Here is a 22485-nt window from a genome sequence, read left to right as displayed (position 1 = left end):
CGCAACAAGGGCAGAGTCCCCCTAGTCCTCACCTTTCACCCCACCAGCCGGCAAATACAACAAATAATCCTCCGCCATTTCCGCCACCTCCAACGTGACCGCACCACTCGCCACATCTTCCCATCTCCCCCTATGTCTGCCTTCCGCAAAGACCGCTCCCTCCGCAACTATCTTGTCAATTCTTCCCTTCCCTCCCGTACCACCCCCTCCCCGGGCACTTTCCGTTGCAACCGTAAGAAATGCAACACCTGTCCCTTCACCTCCCCCCTTGACTCCATTCAAGGACCCAAGCAGTCGTTCCAGGTGCGACAAAGGTTCACCTGTATCTCCTCCAACCTCATCTACTGCATCCGCTGCTCTAGATGTCAGCTGATTTACATCGGGGAGACTAAGCGGAGGTTGGGCGATCGTTTCGCCGAACACCTCCGCTCAGTCTGCAATAACCTACCTGAACTCCCGGTGGCTCAGCACTTCAACTCCCCCTCCCATTCCCAATCCGACCTCTCTGTCCTAGGTCTCCTCCATTGCCAGAGTGAGCAACACCGGAAATTGGAGGAACAGCACCTCATATTCCGCCTGGGTTGCTTACGTCCGGATGGTATGAACGTTGAATTCTCCCAGTTTTGCTAGCCCTTGCTGTCTCCTCCCCTTCCTTAACCCTCGAGCTGTCTCCTCCCATCCCCCCGCCCTCGGGCTCCTCCTCCTCCCTTTTTCCTTCTCCTCCCCACTCCCCATCAGTCTGAAGAAGGGTTTCGGCCCGAAACGTCGCCTATTTTCTTCGCTCCATAGATGCTGCTGCACCCGCTGAGTTTCTCCAGCATTTTTGTGTACCTTATGAAAGTATTACCAGTTTTCTGCTTTTATCGAAGTATATTCTTAAAGCCATTATCTTCGGAAGATTTATTTTCTCTCTGTATTTGAAGTCCATTACTACAATTCTTCCTGCTGATGAAGTACTTGCAACATCTTGACTCTTTTTGCGCATGCCCATCATTTTTGTTGAAGTTGCATTTATTGAAGATCTACATTTTTTTTCATGTTATGGATACAAATTAAGTATCTAATTTGCTTTTACATTTGTTTTTTTGCTTTCAATTTCTCTCTAGGCCTTGGTGGAGCTATTGGCTATATGCTGGGTGGCTTAGATTGGACGCAAACTGCTCTGGGCCAGATCTTCAAGTCACAACAACAAGTCCTCTTCTTCTTTGCGGCCATCATCTTTTCTGTCTCTGTTGCTTTACATCTTTTCAGCATCGAGGAGGAGCAGTATAACCCCCAACAAGACCGCATTGATGAAGAAACAGTTGCACACTCGAATGCTAATGTAAATGAAAGTCTTTCACCCCTCCCTCGGCTGGACCTGCTCCACAAAGAACGGCATTGCAACACTGCAGTTTTTCCTGATGAAACTTGCTCTGTGCAAGATGTCAACCTCGACTTCCTGGATGTAAATATTGGGCGGAGCCAAAGTGACTCTGTTTTGCACATGTCTGATGCGACAATAGAAATTGAATCAGAATTATTTTTTTTGCGAGACATCGAACCTTCTATTTTCCAGGACCATTATGATAGTCTCTGTCAATCCTCAGCAAGTATACCCAAAAGTTGCAACCATGAGATTATATCCAAGTTCAATCACATCACTAGTTTACTCAGGGAACATGAATTTGAAGGTGTTTTAAAAGATGATCTTAAAACTTCCAAAGTGGCAAATGGGGTATCTGAAGACAGCACAAATGATAACATTAACCACCATACTTGTATGGTTGGAATGAAACCATCAGTAACCAGCAGTTCCATGCGCAGACGGAGGCATGTGTTCTACCGGCAGTCATCTCACACCTTCTCGTACTACGGCAAGATGGGATCACATCGTTACCGCTTTCGTCGTGCCAATGCCATTGTCTTGATCAAATCCTCGCGCAGCATGAATGACCTGTACGATCTGCAGAAGAAACAAAGGCAACGTCAGAGACTACGGAACCAGAGTGGGGTGACCAATGCAAGCAGTGATACAGAAAGTGAAGGAGGAGAGTCTGAGACGACTGTAAAGCTTCTGTGGTTGTCTATGCTGAAAATGCCAAAGGAGCTTATGAGGCTATGTATTTGCCATCTGGTAACATGGTTTGCTGTCATTGGAGCTGCTGTTTTCTACACAGACTTTATGGGGCAAGTTATTTATGGAGGAGATCCAAAAGTAAGTTTTAAATCTAGCCATTTTCTTTTTGCAATATTATGTACTGACGAAAGAGACTTCAGATGATGGAATCTTGAGCAAAACTATGGAATGATGGAGGAACTCAGTGTGTCAGGCAGCATTTATGGAGGGAATTGGAGAGACAGATGGGCCTGTCCCACGTAGGCGATTTTTCAACGGACTGCCTGCGACTGTCAAGTTGCCAGCAGTCGCCTGAAAAACCGGGAACTGGAACTGCGACTGTCAGAGCGGAACACGCACACACACATGCAAAGGCCGGGGCCAAGGCACGCGGGGGAGCGCTGTCTAAAAAATTCCCACGGTGCAAAGCCAAGGTTAGGGCACACACCGTGATGAACAGGAAGGTTGGCGCTGTAATTAAGACAGCTAAAGCACAGTGTACAGCAAGTCCTTTAAAAGAAGGGGGGAGAAGGAGTAGAGACAACATTTAAGAAGCCAGAGATACACGGCTGTGAAGTTCGGCAGACATTTAACATTACTGGTCCATTCCCGGGTTCTGAAAACTACTGCTTACCTTTTTTTCCCCCCCCCCAATTAGCCAATGAAATTCACCGGTCAACACCGGCTCCAACCTACGAGAACCTCTGAGAACCTTCGACCTCCTGGCAACTCACTAGGACCGCCTTGCGACCCACCGACAGCTCGAGAATTCTCGCTAATCTCCATGGCGACTTCATTCTAGTCGCCGCTAATTTTTCAACATGTTGAAAAATTCTTGGCAACTATAATGAGGCCGCGACTAGTTTCCAAAATGTGGGAACTCCTCACGACCATGAAGGCGACTCCCTGGCAACCATGTGGCGACTGCAAAGTCTCCTGCAGTCGCCTAAAAAGTCGCCTAAGTGGGACAGGCCCAAGAAGCTTCCAGACAGGACTCTTCAAACTGCATAAGAGTTCTCACACAAAACATTATCAATCCGTTATTTATGCGCTGCTTTTCAAAATCTAAGCCATTAATCCTGTTTCCATGAAAAATCGGCTTCTGAAAATATCTGGTATTAACTGCTTACATTAGCAGTCTTCGTGTATGTCGTGAGAACAATTTTATTTAGGTGGCCATTGATAAAACGCGTCATCTGTCTAAAAGTTCACCACTAGTTAGCAATGCTAAATACGCCACATAGCGGAATCAGTCTTGTATTGTGTCTCTGATATTTTGTCCAATTGCATTTCATTGACTATAGTACAGATAGCGCTCCCAAGCAGAGTTGAATTTCAGGACAGTCGTGTTACATTTTGGCGGCATTGACCATTCACCTGATTTAGGTGGGATTTTAGTTTTAAATGTTACAAAATTCAAGTTGCACTATTTTCCATCTATTTATATAACCAGAGAATAAATCAAATGAAATTCTACTTGGGTTTAAAAATGGTAAAAGTAAAGATGTGTTATCAACCGAAGACTAAGATTAAGAGCTGAGAATGCTCGCACTCATGACATCAAAAATTCTGGTCCATTATACCATCGTATCCCAGAATCTCAATGATTCCAGAATAGAAGGAAGACCTTTGTGTCATTGAATCCATACCAGCTCGAACAACAATGCACTCAGTCCCTCTCCCCATAAATCTGCAGGTTCGTTCCTTTAGCTTCCTTTCTGAATTTACAATTGAATCTGCCAATAATTTGAACCTTGGCAGCGCATTCCAGACCCTATCCATTCACTGTCTTTATGCTTAAAAATATATTTCTTCATGGTCTCTTGGCATCATGATTAGCACGGACATTGTGGCCCAAAGGACTCGTTCTTGTGCTATACTGTTTTATGTTCTACATCACATTTGGCTCTTTATATATTTTTTCCATGCTGCTACAGTTCAATGGCTTTCAGTCTTAATGGAAAGAGGGAAATGTAGTTGGCGTATTACATATTAAATTACTTTTGCAAGTACATGCTTACCGCATCAACCATGCTTTACTGACATTGTTGCTTCATCAAAAGGGCGGCACGGTGGTGCAGCCGGTTGAGCTGCTGCCTCATGGTGTCAGAGACGCAGTTCGATCCTGACCTTGGGTGTTGTTTATGTGGAGTCTGCATGTTCTTCATGTGACCCTGTGGGGTTTCCTCCAGGTGCTCTGGTTTTCCCTGGATGTTCAGGATTCCTTCCACATCCCAAGGGTGTGCAGATTTGTATGTGGCCTCTGTGAAATATCCCTTAATTTGTCAGGAGGGGAAGGGAAAATGAGATAACATACAACTTGTGTGAACCGGTGGGTAATCAATGGTGGGCATGGACACGTGGACCAAAGGGTTTATTTCTATGTTCTATCTCTAACAAAAAATCAAATTAATCAAGAATGTTTTGCTTTCACTCAATTCCCTGCTGGTTTTCTTTAAGCCACATATTATTATGTCTCAAACGGAGTGGTTCATAATTTATCACTGTGATTTTGAAAAAGCATGTAGTACTTATGGTATTCTGATCAAAATGCACCCCTTTGAACCGACAAATGTTTTGAAGATTATGGGTCGGGACTCTGCAATTTCCTCCTCACTTCCTTCAATGACTTGCCTATCTAGTTAATTTACCCACCTAAAGCTAATAACTTTCCTTGTACCTCATCAATTGTTAGCTTTCCCAGCTATTTGTTTGAATTCAACTGGCTTCTGTTTCCTGTACTCTCACTGTCACTGTCCTGCAGCTTTCTTCCTTGCATCCTTTTTGTATTCGGGGAGGGAGGGGGGGGGGAGCTATGTATAAACACAGTTGGAATTTCTACTTGGTGAAACCAAAATGTATAAAAATGGCCTTTAATAAAATCTGATGATATGCACTTTAACCACATGTGATTTTTTTCTATTACAAATCTCAAATTGTGGAGTACAGAGGCAAATAAATATATGATGGGTCTGCCCCAAACATTATGGAGGGCACTATTGTTTGGAAATTGATACATTTTAGTTCTGCGTTGAGATACTAATTAAGATTCTTGAGGCCACCAAGTTCGGTTCTAGTACAAACTCTAGTACAAAATGAATAGAATTAATGCACCCTTACTTGGACCACAATAAGTTTGTTTTTGTAACTGGTGATTAATCTTCCACCTTCTGTTATTGTAAGTTTTGTAACATAAAAAGTCAGAAAACAGGATGAAATGCAAATGTGTGATTTGACCTTTTACTTCTAATAATATCCATTTTCTTATAACATGAGCTAAGTCAACTATAAAACAATTAATGGACACTTGTTTTGCTGTGAATCTAGATGGTACAATTTGTACACATTCTATCTCAAAGCAACTTTGAACTGTTTTCATACAAAAAACAAACTATTTAACATCACTTATTCAAATCCTCGCCTGCATATTTCCCTTTGAAATGAGTCTTCTACTTTTCAAATATCCCAAAACTATTTTGCCAAGAATAATCCAACGGTTTTCATTTTAAACTACTCTCCTACCAATCTGAACCATTGGCTGATTTCCTCCCGTCCATCACCCAAAATAAAGAGCTTGCACACAGTAATTATTAAAGTGAATCAACTGCAGTGATGCCTTGTTGAGCATTTCTGACTTGTAAATTTGTGACGGTTGACTTCCTTTATCTTTTGACAAAGAACCAACATCCACTGCATTTCCCAAGGTTATAGGTGAAAACTTGGATGAGAACCACAATGGGAAATCTCCCATTGTGGTTCTCATCCAAGTTTTCACCTATAACCTTGGGAAATGCAGTGGATGTTAGTTTGTAGAGCTTATACCAGCAGTATGTTTGGTAACCAGGGTGCTAACTTAGTTTGAAGAAGGGTTTCGGCCCGAAACATTGCCTTTTTCCTTCGCTCCATAGATGCAGCTGCACCCGCTGAGTTTCTCCAGCTTTTTTGTGTACCTTCGATTTTCCAGCATCTGCAGTTCCTTCTTAAATGCTAACTTAGTTTAGTGCCCAAAAAAGCACTAATTATTTGTTTTTATAAAAAAATAGTTAATTCGTTAATTTTTATTCATATTTATTATTATTCATATTAAATATTCCTTATTGCCTGCCTACCATCAATTAATTTAGAACGACTCAAGTGCAAAACGTTGAAGCTCCACAATTTTTTGCCGTGTGCATGGCCAAATTTCATTGGAAGAAATGTTCTGACTAAATAGCAAATTTTCGTGAGCCAGATTTCAGACATTATCTTGGTCTCATCTTCAAATTACAAATTGAACAGTAGAATTTCTAAAATAGAGATTGGAACTACTCAGCAGGTCATGATGTGTCTGCAGAGTGAGATGCATACTAACACCAGGCAACAGAACTTTCCATCTCCAGCATTTTCAGTTTTTAGTTCAGATCTTCAGTGGCAGCAATTTTACTTAGTCCTCTGAAGATTTGCTTTCCTTTCCACAATGTAACACAAAACAGAAAATGGTGGAGAAATTCAGCTGTTCAAGTGTCATCAGTGGAGGAAATGGACAGAAGGCATTTTGGGTTGAAACCCTTCTTCAGATAGATTCTGAAGAAGAGTTTTGACCTGAAACTCCACAGATGCTGCCTGACCCACTGAGTTTAGTTTAGTTTAGAGATACAGCGCAGAAACAGGCTCTTCGGCCCAACGAGTCCGCGCCGACCACCGTTCTCCGCACATGAACACTATCCTACACACACTAGGGACAATTTTTAAACCAAAGACCTCTGAGAAAACCCACTATGCTCGCGGGGAGAATGTACAAACTCCATACAGACAGCACCCCGTAGTCGGGATCGAACCCGGGTCTCCGGTGCTGCGAGCGCTTCCTCCAGCACAGTGTTTTGCTCAAGATTAAAGCATCTGCAGTTCCTTTTATCTGTACAGCATTTGATAAGTTGATTTGATTTGTAGATATAGCTCTAAAGCTCATTTATCTGTTCCAACTTCGTCCCCTCCCTGCCAGCCCCATATTAAAAGGAGTATAATGAAATATTAGTTAATGGTAGTAGGCCAGTCAAAATTTATTAAAATAATTTGTTTCTCCAGGGACCTTCTAATTCTACTGAACTTTGGAACTATAACCTCGGTGTACAGATGGGATGCTGGGGACTTGTTATTTATGCTATCACTGCTGCAATCTGTTCAGGTTAGTATTGAAGATAACTGTACCAGAACTAGAATTAATTTAACGCAGAACACCTTTTGTGTTAAAACCTCAGTCTCCATCCAGCACACCAGTTGTACGATTATGTGGGGACGTTTGGGTTCTAAGACCAATTTAATGTCACATGCGATGCAACAACTGTCAGCTTGAAAGAAAAGTACTTGATCTGTAGTTTTAAGGCCCCAGAGCAATAAAGTGTATATTATAAAGAACAATTAATTGTATGCATTTTACCAGTGACACAAAGCCGAATATTTTCAGAGTTGAACAGGAAACTGTCCTTCTGCCCATCAACCGACTCCAACTGGTCCAGAACGCAGCAGCCCGACTCATCACCCACACCAAATGCTGGCATCACATCACTCCAGTCCTCAAACAACTTCACTGGCTTCCCATCTCCCACCGGATCACCTACAAAATCCTTATCCTCACCTACAAAGCCCTCCACCATCTGGCCCCCCCCATATCTCACTGACCTCCTCTCCCCCTACCAACCCTCACTGTCCCTCAGATCCACATCAGCCGGTCTCCTCTCCATCCACAAGTCCAACCTCCGCAGTTTTGGGGACAGCCTTCTCCAGGGCAGCTCCCAGGCTCTGGAACTCCCTCCCCCAACTGATCCGCAATTCCGTGTCCCTCACCATCTTCCAGTCCCGCCTCAAGACCCATCTCTTCACCTCTGCCTATCCTTAGCCCCACGTCCCCCTCCCATTTCATCTGTGCATTAATTGCCTCGTATTGTGTTTTGAATTGAATTCTGTCTTTACTTTGTGTACTAGTCATGTCTCTACTATTTATTTTATTCCCCTTACATGTTTTTCCTCTACCTGCTAAATTTTTGTACGGTGTCCTTGAGACTCTTGAAAGGCGCCCATAAATAAAATGTATTATTATTATTATTATTTGATGTTACATTTGGGAGCCATGAAAAATGTGTTTGTTACAAGACTGTTTTAATGTAGCAAAGAATAAGGAAGTATTGTTGTTTTTAGCGCAGCAGGGACCAATTTGGCACGAGAAGAAGTCTATTACTAAAACATGTGTTAGCATGCACCTCTTATTCATATTTGTCTGACTTTTTCTGGTCTGTTCATTCTCAATTTTCATTCTGCCTGGATGTAGAGTGAGGAAACTCTGTTCCCGCTTATAGGTTTCTCTAGAGATTGCTGCAAGCTGAGTTCCTCCAAGGCAGAAGATGTCTGCAGCCCTGCAGCATTCAGCAAAGCCATCCCTCTGCCTCACAAACACTTGCTTGTATGTACTGACCATACTTAACCTGGGGAGGACCCAATTTAGATTGTGATCCTGTGTGGAATTGTGGGCCTTTTCCATTTAAATGAAGTGCGCTGCAGAGAATACAATAAAAATCATATCAATTTCTCTCCAGTTGTTTGGGATCCACACTGCGTTCTGTTTCCCTTTTTCTTGTTAAACTTTCCGGGGTCTTGTTCCTGTGCACCCATTAAACTCATCTCAATCACAGAAAAATTGAACACAAACTAAAGTTAATGTACAAATTAAACAGTTCTGGAGAATTAATAGGAGTGACTTCTCATGATCCATAAAAACATCCAGTCTGAAGTCCAAAGAGTTTGAATTGATTTAGTTTATTGTCACGTGTACCATATATTGGGTAATATATCATTTGGTGTTTGCTGTAAAATGTATTTTGGTTAACTTACTTCCTTAAATTTTATAAGCATTTTTTCTAAAATAGCAATAGCAATTACTGCTAAAATGCTCCTGCCAGTAATAAGGTCATGTTCAGTAATAATTCTTCCATGTTCATCCATAATTACATAAATATCAAGAGGATAAAATTCAAAATCTATTAGTAGAATGTAAATGTCTCTACGGTTTGAATTGTGCCCCTGCAATGATGTGGATTTGGTAGGAAAATATGTGCATCAAACTGAAGCATGCTAAGCAGAAAGTTCACACTGTATAATTTGCCTTTTCGCCAGTTTGTCCCTCGTAGTTCATAAAAGAGACGAGTATTCTAGGAATGATGGTCTAAAACTTAAGAGAATATGATTTAATTATTTTCAGATGTTGTCAATTCTTTAACCAAGTGATGGTGGTCAATGGTTTCAATGAATCAATGATTTGGATGAGGACATACACGGCAAGATTAGCAAGTTGGTTTCTTCTCCTTCTCCATCAACTCCTCCCACTTCCTCCAAATTCAAGGCGTAGCAATGGGCACTCGCATGGGCCTAAGCTATGCCTGCCTCTTTGTAGGGTATGTCGAACAATCCCTGTTCCAGGCGTACACTGGCCATATCCCTGAACTCTACCTCCGCTACATTGACAACTTCATTGATGCTGCACCCATGCAGAACTCACCGACTTCATTAACATCACCACTAATTTCCATACTGCACTCAAATTCATTTGGACCATCTCCAACAGCTCCCTACCGTTTCTAGATCTCACCATCACAGGAAAGACTATTGATCGACATCTACTACAAACCTACTGACTCCCATAGCTATCTTGACTACACTTCTTCCCACCCTACTTCCTGTAAAGACTCTATCCCCTACTCCCAATTCCTCCATCTGCGCCCAGGATGAGATGTACCATACCAGGGCATCGGAAATGTCCTCATTCTTTAGGAAACGGGAGTTCCCCTCTTTCATTATAGATGAGGCTCTCACTAGGGTCTCCTCGATACCTCGCAGCTCCACTCTTACTTCCCTTCACCCCATTCGTAACAAGGACAGAGTCCCCCTTGTCCTCACCTTCCACCCCATCAACCGTCACATACAGCATATAATCCGCCAACATTTTCGCTACCTCCAACGGGATCCCACTGCTAGCCACATCTCCACCCCTTTCTGCTTTCCGCAGAGAATGTTCCCTCCGAAACTCCCTGGTCAACTCGTCCCTTCCCACCCAAACCACCCCCTCCCCAGGTACTTTCCCCTGCAGCCACAGGAGATGCAACACCTGTCCCGTTACCTTCCCCCCTCGACTCCCTCTAAGGACCCAGACTCTTTCCAGGTGAGGCAGAGGTTCAATTGCACCTCCTCCAACCTCGTCTACTGCATCCGCTGTTCCAGGTGTCAACTTCTCTACATCGGCGAGACCAAGCGCAGGCTCGGCGATTGTTTCACTGAACACCTCCACTCAGTCTGTCTTAGCCTACCCGATTTCCCGGTGACTCAGCACTTCAACTCCCCCTCCCATTCCCAATCTGACATTTCTATCCTGGGCCGCCTCCATTGTCAGGGAGAGGCCCAGCGCGAATTGGAGGAACAGCACCTCATATTTTGCTTGGGTAGTTTACACCCCAGCGGTATGAACAATGACATCTCTAACTTCAGATAGCCCTTGCTTTCTCTCTCCTTCCCCTTCCCTGTTTTCCCAGTAGTCTTACTGTATCCGCCTACATTCTATCTCTGTCCCGCCCCCTCCCCTGACATCAGTCTGCAGAAGGGTCTCGACCCGAAAAGTCACCCATTCCTGTTCTCCAGAGATGCTGCCTCACCCGCTGGGTTTCTCCAGCATTTTCTGTCGACCAATTGAGTATAGAAAGTGGGAGGTCATGTTGCAGTTGTATAAGGTGTTGGTGAGGCTGCATTTAGAATATGTAGTTCAATTCTGGGCACCGTGTTATAGGAAAGATGTTGTCAAGCTGGGAAGGGTACAGAGAAGATTTACGAGAATGTTGCCAGGAGTAGAGGATGTGAGCTACAGGGAAAGGTTAAGTAGGCTGGGACTCTAATCCTTGGAGTGCAGGAGGATAAGGGGTGATCTTAGAGGTGTATAAGATCACGAGAGGAATAGATCAAGTAGATGCCCAGAGTATGTGAATCGAGGGCCAAAGGACATATGTTTAAAGTGAAGAGAAAATTATTTAATAGGAATCTGAGGGGTAACTTTTTCACACAAAGGGTGGTGAGTGTATGGAAAGCTGCCAGAGGAGATAGTTGAGGCAGGGACTATCCCTACATTTAAGAAACAGTTAGACCGGTATATAGATAGGACAAGTTTGGAGGGATATGAACCAAATGTAGGCAGGTGGGATAATTGTAGTTGGGACATGTTGGCTTGTGAGGGCAAGTTGGATTGAAGGGCCTGTTTCCACACTGGATCACTCTATGACTCTTAAGTATATTGTGAATGTATTTTACTGTTATAATGTCGCGTTATAAGAACTAAAGTAATAATTCTTGATTTGTTTTTCTTGACAGCCATTTTACAGAAGTGCCTGGATAACTACGATTTGAGCATTAAAGTTATCTACATTTTAGGAACACTTGGGTTTTCGATTGGTACTGCTGTGATGGCTATCTTTCCAAATGTTTACGTCTCGATGATAATGATCAGTACATTGGGAATAATGTCTATGAGTATCTCCTACTGCCCGTATGCTCTACTTGGCCAATACCATGAAAGCAAAACAGTAAGTAGCTTTTTTTATTACCATTTATTTTAAAATTTTAGTCCTTGCCCAAGCTTGCTCCAATAAAGATGGACAAAAGGTGAGCTCTAAACAATTGTATAATTTTAATTACTTTGGGGAAAGATGGTCCGTTATATAAGTAGTGTCAGCTATGTATTCCAGATCATTGTGCAGTGATGGAACACACCACTCGATTGAAGTCTACAGATATAGATTGGGATTAGAATAGTTAAACCTATGATTTAAATGAGCCATGAAATGTAAACCATTCATTCTGTTATTTGTATATGTCTAGTATTCAAGGACTTAAGTTACCATTTGGCTCTGTCAACTATCAGAGAAAGGGAAATGGTTTGGCTATATTTTTGTTGGATTGGCATAAATGTCACCTTTGGAAGCCATTGAACACTTCAGTTTGCCTGATTGTTTTGTGTTTTATAATTGGTGAGCACACCACCTATTTTAGTATCATCCCCAAGCCTACTAACGATGCGCCAATATTCATATCCAAATCATTAATATAAATAACAAATAACAGTAGATTGCTGAAACCACTTATTACAGGCCTCATGCCAAAAAGTGCAAAAAAAAGGATTTGACATAAGGAAAGGTTGGGTACTTTTTTTTTTCCCTGGAGGTTCAGAGATTACCTTGTAGGGCTATATAAAAAATCATGGGGCATAGATGAGGTGAATAGTCAGTCTTTTCCCCCAAGTATGAGAGTCTGAAGCTAGAGGCATAAGTTTTGAGGGGAAAAATTAAAAGGAACCTGAAGGACCTTTTGGTGGGTATTATATGGAAAGATTACAATATTTAAAAGACACTTAGGACATGTACATCATGATCAGGAATGGTTTAGAGGGATATACAACAGTATGTTTTCCACCACTCAAATACATAATGAATTTTATTCATCTCGTATATACAATTATACAACAATACAATTTATTGTCATTTGAGCCTCAAGTATGAAGTTCAAACAAAATTTGGTTTCTGCAGTCATACAACAAGAAAGAACCAAGACACACAACCAACACAATTTACACAAACATCCATCACAGTGAATCACCTCCTCACTGTGATGGAAGGCAAAGTCTTGGCTCTCCACTGTGTTTCATTCTTCTCTCGATGTTAAAGCCCCTGGCGGGCGATGGCAAGTCCCGCGGCCGTTAAGACCGCTCCGGTGGGCGTTGGGCATTGTCAAGTCCCGCGCCGGGCGATGTAAGGCCCCGCTCCGGGTAGTTTTCAATCCCGCAACTCGGGCGGGAGAAGCTGCCGTTGCGGGAGCTCCGAAAAGCGGTCTCCCACCAGGGACCCGCGACCTCCCGATGTTACCGTCCACCGGACCTGCGGCTGGAGCCTCCGAGCTCCGGAGTCGGGTCGCAGCCGCAAGCCGCCACAGCTCTCCACGCCCCGAAGCCCCCAGGTCGTTCCGGTTAGAGGCCACGACAACGGAGACCCGACAGGAAAAAGGTCGGATCCCCCGTACAGAGAAGTTTCCCCCCCGCCCTCCACATATACACAGCTAAAAACAATATAAAAACCACAACAAACTATACATTCAACGGGACAAAAATAAAAAAAAGACGGACGGACTGCAGAGGCCGCTGCGTACATCGGTCGCACCGGTAGTGGTATATCTGGGTAGTGATTTGTGAATTCTGTAAGGGTGAATTTCTGTAACCTGAATGACTCTAATGTGAGGTTTGCTTCTGTGCTAATTAAGATTAGTCAAATATCTTGTTTTGTTTTTACAGTATAGGAATCACAGTCCTGGAAACTCCAAGAGGGGCTTTGGAATAGACTGTGCGATTCTTTCCTGTCAAGTTTATATTTCCCAAATACTGGTAGCATCAGCACTGGGTAGTGTGGTGGAAGCAGTTGGTTCAGTTCGAGTCATCCCGATTGTGGCATCGATTGGTTCTTTCCTTGGCTTTTTATCTGCTTCATTTCTTGTGATATATCCTGGAAATCAAGAAGACCCCGTGGAGGAAGGGAATAAAGACAAGTTAATGGCCTCTTCAGTAAACAATAGGAAAAATACAGAGAAGCCGATTGTTTTGAAGTTGACTCGTAAAGGCGCTGTCTCTGAAGTGGAGATTGAATCGTCTGTTTAATAAAACATTCCAGAAAGAGCATGATCAAAAAACATGCAATAGATTTCCTGTCCTTCATTACGTTTGCCGTCTTAACCCACTTTGTGGAAAAGAAAATGCAAAAACAACCATAATAGATTCTGGTAAACAACTGCTCTGGGAGTGTATATGATGAGCAAAATAGTTTCATGAGTAATTTTTTGTGAAAATTTACATGTCAGGATAAATTTAACAATTTGCTTTTGTGTACCTTTAGGTACAGTAAGGCGTTGAGTAAATAGATGGATTTTTGATACATTTAAAATATATTAAACTGCTACCCAAACATGCTGTTTTGTAGCGAGTGAAATGTCTGTTTTGCAGTAAATAAGATACTGCATTCCATAAGCCTTGAATTGCACCGTTGCTGCTTCTCCCAGTTTGAAGTTTTGACTGCAACCATTATAAATAGCTTTATAATGGCAATGGAACTAGATGGATCCTCTGACTTCTCCTAGTTATGGAAATGATAAATCAGTAATAATCTGAACAACGTGATTATTTGTCTGGGCAACTTCAATCTTTCAGACTGCATTATGCAATCATCTTTCCTCGTGACTCACTCGGTTGAAGATACCATATGTACATACTTCATCAAATAAAAAAGAAATAAGCTGCCAAATGTTTCACCTTGGACAGCATATCATGGCTCCCATTTTTTTTCCCCTGAGAACTCTTATGGGGAAATCCTATACATACTTGGTTGATGAGCTTGGACACGATTAAATTTAATACACTAATCCCTAGCTAAATGAACTGATCAGTCTTGAGCTATTTTTGTAAGCAATTAAAATATAGGCCTCTAAAGATGTGAACATTGCCTTTTGATACCATTGTGTTAGATGGCAGATGATCAGATTCCTCATTCTATTTTTGAAAACAGATGTGCATTTACATTTTTGCAACAACCCTACATTCCTTTTCTTCACTCCATATTTCAAATGCAAGAACAAACATCTGATATCAATGCTGCAGATAAATCGAGTTGATTTGGTCCCCAAGACCAAATTTTAAAACTTGACCCGAGTGCAAGTCACTTATAATGATTGTATGATCTAGATGCTTATGAGTGTTCCTTCATGCTATGGTTTAAGTTGATAGCTGGGGAAGAATGTGCTCAAATTACATTTTTGCTTTTTTTTTCCCCCCTAAATATTTTCACAGCTGCTTTATGGTCAATGGTCCACTTCTACAAGGTAGAGTAGCCTTCTAGAGTTTCCTTCATTGTCACAGCCTGTTGTTACTGCTTCAACTCTCCCTCTGTGGGTTTGAGATTGGTTGAGTCTAAGACATCAGACTTTGAAACACTTGGTTACTCCAGCAATATTGTACTAGAAGTAACAATCTAGGAAATGTATTATGGAGAAAATTGCTCACCTGAATAACGAAAAACGGGGGGGGGGGGGGGGGTAATTAGAGCAGTCCATTTAAAATTGTATTTTAAAGTTGAGAAATACAATATGCCAGCTTTTTCAAAAATTGAACTGGGGCCAAAGAAACCATAACCTAAACATGGCCTGATTGTTACAGCAGTGAAGGAGTAGTTGAAGATTGTGTCTTGGGGAAAAGACAACAGAAATATGGCATACAAGTGTCATTTCTGTTGCCCAGAAAATCTCCATTCTGAAGTGAAAGCAAAGTACTCAACTTCACCTTGATACTTCTAGAAAATTAGCCTCAGCTTGGCTTAAAATGGAGAGGTGTATTTCTGAATGATTTTCATTGTGATAAGGATGCAGTTTAAAAACTGAGACACACGACTCCGTTTTTTGTTTGTGTGCAGATGATTTGCACGTTGCAATAACCCTTATGAAATAGACATCACAACACATGCAGAAAATGTAATAATGATATTGTGTGCAAAATCTAGCAAATTACAAGAATCCTTTATTACTTTGATAGGAGGACTCAGTTGTAAGGATGCGCGTGCATGGGATAAAAGGACCATCTTGCCAAAGGAAATAGACTAATAAATAGCAGCAGAATCCTTTATTTAATGTACAAGAACTATACCATCTAGATGTTGACTACTAAAGCAAAACTCTTTGAATGTATTATGCTTTGTTCTTTGAATGCTAAGGCAATCCAGCGGAAAAATTGCACACTGTTCTACATCAGAGACTTTATACACATTTATCATATTTATTTAGCAAGTATTGATTTTTTGTTTTGTATTAAAATACTACTGAGCTTAACAGACATGTTCTGGCAAAATGTCAATATATTTGGTGCAGTGTTTACTTTTATTTCATCCATTTTAGTAATTGTCTTTATTTTTAAAGTGACATTTGTATGCAGAAAAAAGATAATGTATTGGGCCTTAGAATTTTCTGAGCTTGCCAGTTTTATTGCTAACAAATGCCCAACAAAAGTGAAACAACTTCCTGTTTAAATGTGCTTATGAAGGACTTGAGGTGAAGATAATGGGTAAATGCTATATTTTAAGTATATGCAATTTGTGATAACATCAATTCTATGTCAAGTGCGGAGGGGGGGGGGGGGGGGGGGGGAATCTGTTCAAATGCATGTTTAAATTTACATAAAAATTGTAGCCAAGTCCTGGTCACACCATCTGTAAGTGTCCAGCTAATAAAAAGATCAATATATAACTTATTTTGTGTGAACAGGTCCAAAATGAGATTTGTAATGCTTTCTGTCTGCACATCAAGACTTGCAAGAAAAAATATTTTTAGCGTGCCTGGTGTTGCCAGTCTTTGTTCTTAAAGTGCAGCAATGACTGAATTGTCCCATCAACAAAATCAAGTTAACATATGCCAAAACAAGTGGTTGCTCCCAACTTTGCGCAGCATGCACATGTTTATTTCTGTATGTTTTTAAAGGACTGGCCAAATTGTTTGAAATCCCTGGTTTTAGGAGGCATGTCACCATGTAACTGTTGAACTGCACTTGAATGAAATGGAGGCAGAAGAACATTGGATAGCTCCGAATTGTACCATTCACACTATAAAACATCTCATTATAAATATGGTTCCATAGTGAACTGGCTAAAAGACAACTGCTTTTGTAATCAACTTATTAAGTTGGGGCACTAGTAGCTCTTGCTGAGTGGAAATATTAAATGTGTTAAACACATGCTGTAGTTTTAAAAAGGGATAAAAACAAAGAATGTTTAAGAATGATACAAATGACATAATGGCATAGACTTTATATTTTCAAGCTTTTGTGTTGGATAAAAAATGTGAATGAGTCATTGCATGAAACAGTGACTTTGACTATGTTGAGCACTTTCCATTTTAACTGTAAGGTTGATTTTAAAAGAAAATTAGAAAATATTCTATTCTTCCATATAGTGTGTTTCAATATATTTCATGAAAAATAAATTGAAGTGAAATACATGTTTGTGTTCATTTTCTTCTGCTAGTAACTACCTTTGACAGGTGGCAGTTGCAGATTTCTTTAAAATTCAATGCTCCATAGAAACATAGAATATATGGTCATGGCTAATCATCCAAATTCAGTACCCCGTTCCTGCTTTCTCCCCATATCCCTTGATTCAATTAGCACTAAGAGCTATATCTAACTCTCTTGAAAACATCCAGTGAATAAGCGAAGGTACACAAAAAAGCTGGAGAAACTCAACGGGTGCAGCAGCATCTATGGATCGAAGGAAATAGGCAACGTTTCAGGCCGAAACCCTTCAGTGAATAAGCGAGTTCGGTATTACAACTGTGCATGCCCAGGTCATGGGTCATTCAGGATAAACAGTCTCGCCAGCTGAGCTACTGTGTGTGTATTCACCTCGTTTATACGTATTTTCCAGTTTTGCTTCTTCGAGGTAAGAAAATACTGCTTTCAAAACTATTAACAAGGTGTATTAATGGTTCATTTGTACAGAACTACTATGATTTTGGTAGTTTTATTGCTTTATGCTTCGATGAGCGAGATCGTGACGATGAATAACAACCATTTTTTATTGTTTTTGTTTTGGAGGGGTGGGGGGGAAGAGAATGCAGTAAGCAGAGTGAATCATCCCAGATGACTTTTCGATGCAAACCCATGGCTTATGGGGGGGTTTGCCGTATTCTTTCAGTAGGTCTGCTTTCAAAAAACACATTGCCGAATCATCACATACGGGATGAAAGAAGACTTTCAGCCATCTAGCATCAACATAGCTATAGGCCTTGCCTTCATTGTAGTCGCTAAGCAGGCCAGACTTCAGTAGCTGGCAGGTTAGCCTCATCATAACTGACAAGATGATTTGACAGCTCAACGATGGATGTGGGAGGTCAGCGGTTTAGTCCTTTCGATTCTCCAAGCCTCCCATCTTTCTGTTCGCTCATGGGATCGGGAATAATCTTTTCTCCACATTTCAAGAGTTCCTTGTATTGGTCAGCGTGACAATGTTTTTCTTCACCGGCAGTCGGCAGCACGGGCTTCTTCATGTACGATGCAGCGTAAGCAACAGCAGCGTCATTCTTTTGTCCTGTCTTTTTCATCCCCCTGTCTGCCTCAAAGCTTCGACTTTCCATCGCAGAAGATCATCCAGTGTCATATCGTCGTAGTTTGGGTCAGCCATAACCAATATAAGATGCTAAGAAGACGAAAACTCAGACCGAAAATGTACTTACAATTTATACAGCGCTGCCTTCGCTTTTTTATCCCGAATAACCTTTAATAAATCCCATGATTTATCCCTTGCATTTATCGAGATACCGAACTCGCTTATTGACCACTGCCTTCTGAAGCAGAGAATTCCAGATTTACAACTCTGGGTTGGCGGCGCGACCGACGTCGCAACGGCCTCTGCAGTCCGTCTGTCATTTTTTATTTTATTGTCCTGTTGAGTGTATAGTTTGTGGTGGGTTTTTGACTGTGTATGTGTGGGGGGGCGGCGGATGGGTGGGGGAAACTTTTAGATCTCTTCCCTGTACGGGGACCCGACCTTCTCCCTGTCGGGTCTCCGTTGCTGTTGGGGCCTAGCACCGTGGAGCGGCCTCCAACCGGAACGACAGCTCAAGTCATGGTGCCTGCGGAGCTGCGGACTGACCATCATGGAGCTGGCCAGCTTCAGAGCGTGGTGAGTTCGGAGCGTGGAGAGCTGCGGTGGCGCGCTGCTGCGACCCGACTCCGGTGGATGGTGACACCGGAAGCTCGCGGGTCCCTGGTGGGAGACTGCTTTGCGGGGCAACGGCGACTTCTCCCGCCCTAATTGCGGGTTGAGAGTGACCTGGAGCGGGGCTTTACATCGCCCGGCGCGGCTTTAAATGGCCGCGGACTTGCTAGTGCCCGCCGGGGGCTCCGACATCGGAACCCAGAGCAGGGCCTTACATCGCCCGGCGTGGCTTTAAATGGCCGTGGACTTGCTAGCGCCCGCCGGGGGCTTTGACTTTGACTTCGGGAGAGGAATGGAGAGCAGGGGAGAGACAAGACTTTGCCTTCCATCACAGTGAGGAGGAGATTCACTGTGATGGATGTTTATGTAAATTGTGTTGGTGTGTGTCTTGGTTCTTTTCTTGTATGACTGCAGAAACCAAATTTCGGTTGAACTTCATGTGAGGTTCAAATGACAAATAAACGGTATTGTATTGTAAAAAGTTTTTCCTCATCTCAGTCCGAAATGGCCTACCCCTTATTCTAAAACTGTGATCCCTGGTTCTGGACTCCCCCAACATCGGTAATATTTTTCCTGCATCTAACCTGTCTAATCAAAGAAAATAGTAACATAGAAAATGGGTGCAGGAGTAGGCTATTCGACCCTTCGAGTCAGCACCGCCATTCAATATGATCATGGCTGATCATCCATAATCAGTACCCCGTTCTCACTTTTTCCCCATATCTGTTGAGGAATTAATGTTCTCCTAAATTCCAGTGAATATAAGCCCAGTCGAACCATTCTTTCATCATATGCCAGTCCTGCCTCCCAGGAATTAACCTGGTGAATCTATGCTGCATTCGCTCAATAGCAAGAATGTCCTTCTAATTAGGAAACAAACTGCACATAATACTCCAGGTGTGGTCTCACCAGAACCCTGTACAACTGTAAGTAGGACCTCCTTGCTCCTATACTCAAATCCTCTCGCTATGAAGGCCAACATGCCATTTGCTTTCTTCACTGCCTGCTGTACCTGCATGCTTACTTTCAGTGACTGATGTACAAGGCCACCCAGGTCTCATTGCACCTTCCCTTTTCTTAATCTGACACCATTCAGATAATACGAAGGTAGACACAAAATGCTGGAGTAACTCAGCGGGACAGGCAGCATCTCTGGAGAGGAATGGATGACGTTTCGGGTTGAGACCCTTCTTCAAACCCATTCCTTCTCTCCAGAGATGCTGCCTGTCCTGCTGAGTTACTCCAGCATTTTGTGTCTACCTTCGATTTAAACCAGCATCTGCAGTTCTTTCCTACCATTCAGATAATAATCTGCTGCCTTGTTCTTGCCACAAAAGTGGATAACCTCTCATTTATCCACATTGTACTGCATCTGCCCACTCATCGAACCTATCCGTCACCCTGCAGCCTTATAGCATCCTCCTCGCAGCTCACACTGCCACCCAGCTTTGTGTCATCTGCAAACTTGGATATGTTACATTTAATTCCTTCTCTGTTGCTATCAGTGATTTCTTCATTATAATTCTACATGGAAATAGGGCTGCACTTACTGAAACCCAAATTAAAAATTACTTGAGTACAAATTCCACCATGACAGCTCTGAATTTAAATCTCGTTGACAATCTAGACTTTAACAAAAGTTAGACTCGCCATAGACATTTTAAACTAACTGTTGAAACTGCAGATGTCATTAAACAAAATGGTTGTATGGGAGGAAATCTGCCCCTGCCTGATCAGATCTACGCGTGATTTTAAATCCAGCTCTTAAATGTTCTAGCAAGTCACTTGGTTGAATAGTTACCACGGTCAATTAAATATGGGCAATAAATGCGTACCCTGCCAGTGATATCAAAAATGATATTTAAAAAATCCAAATGAAAACTTGTATTATAAATTCATAAAATGTATGCGAGGCATAGATAGTGGGGGGAAAAAATCTATCCCCGAGCAGAAATGCTGAATAGTAGAGAGCAGAACGTCAAGATGAGGTAGAAAGTTTAAAGGAAGTGTGTGAGATAAGTTTTCTTTACACAGTAGTATGTGCCTGGATCACGTCGGTCGTGGTGGAGGATGTAGATTAAGTAGGCAAAAACAATTTAATTTAGCGTCATGTTTTGCAAACACATCATGGGTTTATGATTGTGCTATGACACTAAACTATGCTTGATTACTCCCCATAAAAGTTAAATTATCCCATAAATCCCAGTCAAGTAGATCACTTTGGACTACATGAAAGTTCAGATCAAGATTGTAAACTAGTTCCACAGATCTGTAACAAATGCCTTGACAGTTATAGTGCTCTACTTAGAATTTGGTTTCTCCTACATCACGTAGGTGATGATCCATCCGACACTAGGTACAACTTACAGAAGCAAATTAACCTACAAACCTGCACGTCTTTGGAATGTTGGAGGAAATTGGAGCACCTGGGGAAAACCCCCACGCAGTCACAGGGAGAACGTACACACTCTGTACAGATGGCAGCCATGGTCAGGATTGAACCCAGTTCTCTGGCGCTGTAAGGCAGCAACTCCACTGCTGCACCACTGTGCTGCCCTTTGTAGCTGAGGTGTTTATATTCCAAGCATGGTATTACCTCAATTTATCTGATTTTTATATTTAGAATTTTTGTAATGCTTTGAGATTTCTTTCTGTAGTATGTAAAACTCCACTCTCATACCACTGTTTTAGATAAACAAAAATAAGCATCCGTTGCAAACTCCCAATGTTTCAAAGACTTGTGGGTTTATAGCTTAATTGGTCTCTGTGAAATGCCTCCCGTGTGTAGGCAGTAGATCAGTAAGTGGGATAAGATAGAACTAATATGAACAGATGATCGATAGTTGGTGTGATCTCTGGGCCGAAGAGCCTGTTTCCATGCTGTATCTGTAAACTCTATAAACAATTTGGTTCAGGTCACCTGTGTTCAAACTAATTCAGAAAATGAACCATCCTGGTAGCAGAGGTTACTCTGTCTTCCCAAGCACACTTCAATGTCAGTAGTGTTTTTAAGTAGAAAGAGAAAATTAAGAAATACGATAGGTCAGCTCTTAACTGTCTGTTAAACCTCACATTAGAACTGGGAAAGAATAATAGGTGTAAGGTTTGCATTGAGCATAGCACAAAAAGGGGGTAATGGCATATAACTGCTCTAAAGGAAGTGGAAGTCACTGCAGAAGAATTACCAGCACATTTTCCAAAGAAAATTTAAAGTGATTGATCTAAAATAGTTAAATGTTGGTATGGAAGGTTGTACATAGTCTTAATCTCTTCTATCTTTTAAATGCGTGTTATCAAAGGCATAAACTTTGCCTTGTACATGTGCAATAAACACTGGATTACTGGATCCACTGCATGGATCAGTACAACATGCAATGCTCTTTTCTGTGGCATAAAGGAATAATGTCACATTTGGGAAACTGAAAGGGCTTAATGGCCCTGTCTCACGGTGCGAGTCCACCCACGAGTGATCCCGAGTTTAAAACAAATCAAACTCGTGGTAATCACGTAGAATTAACGTAGCGGGAACTTCGGAACTCGTAACGCTAACGGCAGGTACTCGGGAAAACTTGTTAACGCGTGAAA

At 42.0% G+C, this 22485-nt stretch overlaps 1 protein-coding gene across 3 annotated transcripts in view; it reads left to right on the top strand.

Annotated features, from left to right (window-relative positions):
- The window catches only part of slc45a4 (solute carrier family 45 member 4), a 60554-nt gene extending 43372 nt beyond the window's left edge, over positions 1-17182 (top strand). For all 3 annotated transcript variants that reach the window (XM_033019930.1, XM_033019929.1, XM_033019927.1), the window contains exons 5-8: positions 1107-2197; positions 7163-7262; positions 11480-11691; positions 13449-17182. In XM_033019930.1, coding sequence (XP_032875821.1) covers positions 1107-2197; positions 7163-7262; positions 11480-11691; positions 13449-13808 — 1763 coding nt within the window. In that variant the 3' untranslated portion in view covers positions 13809-17182. The remainder of the gene's footprint in view (positions 1-1106; positions 2198-7162; positions 7263-11479; positions 11692-13448) is intronic.
- Positions 17183-22485: the final 5303 nt, after the last annotated feature.

Source organism: Amblyraja radiata, chromosome 4, assembly GCF_010909765.2.
Source record: "Amblyraja radiata isolate CabotCenter1 chromosome 4, sAmbRad1.1.pri, whole genome shotgun sequence".
Classification (NCBI taxonomy): Eukaryota; Metazoa; Chordata; class Chondrichthyes; order Rajiformes; family Rajidae; genus Amblyraja; species Amblyraja radiata.
Note: the sequence above shows the minus strand (reverse complement) of the source record. Positions and strands in the feature narration are given on the sequence as shown.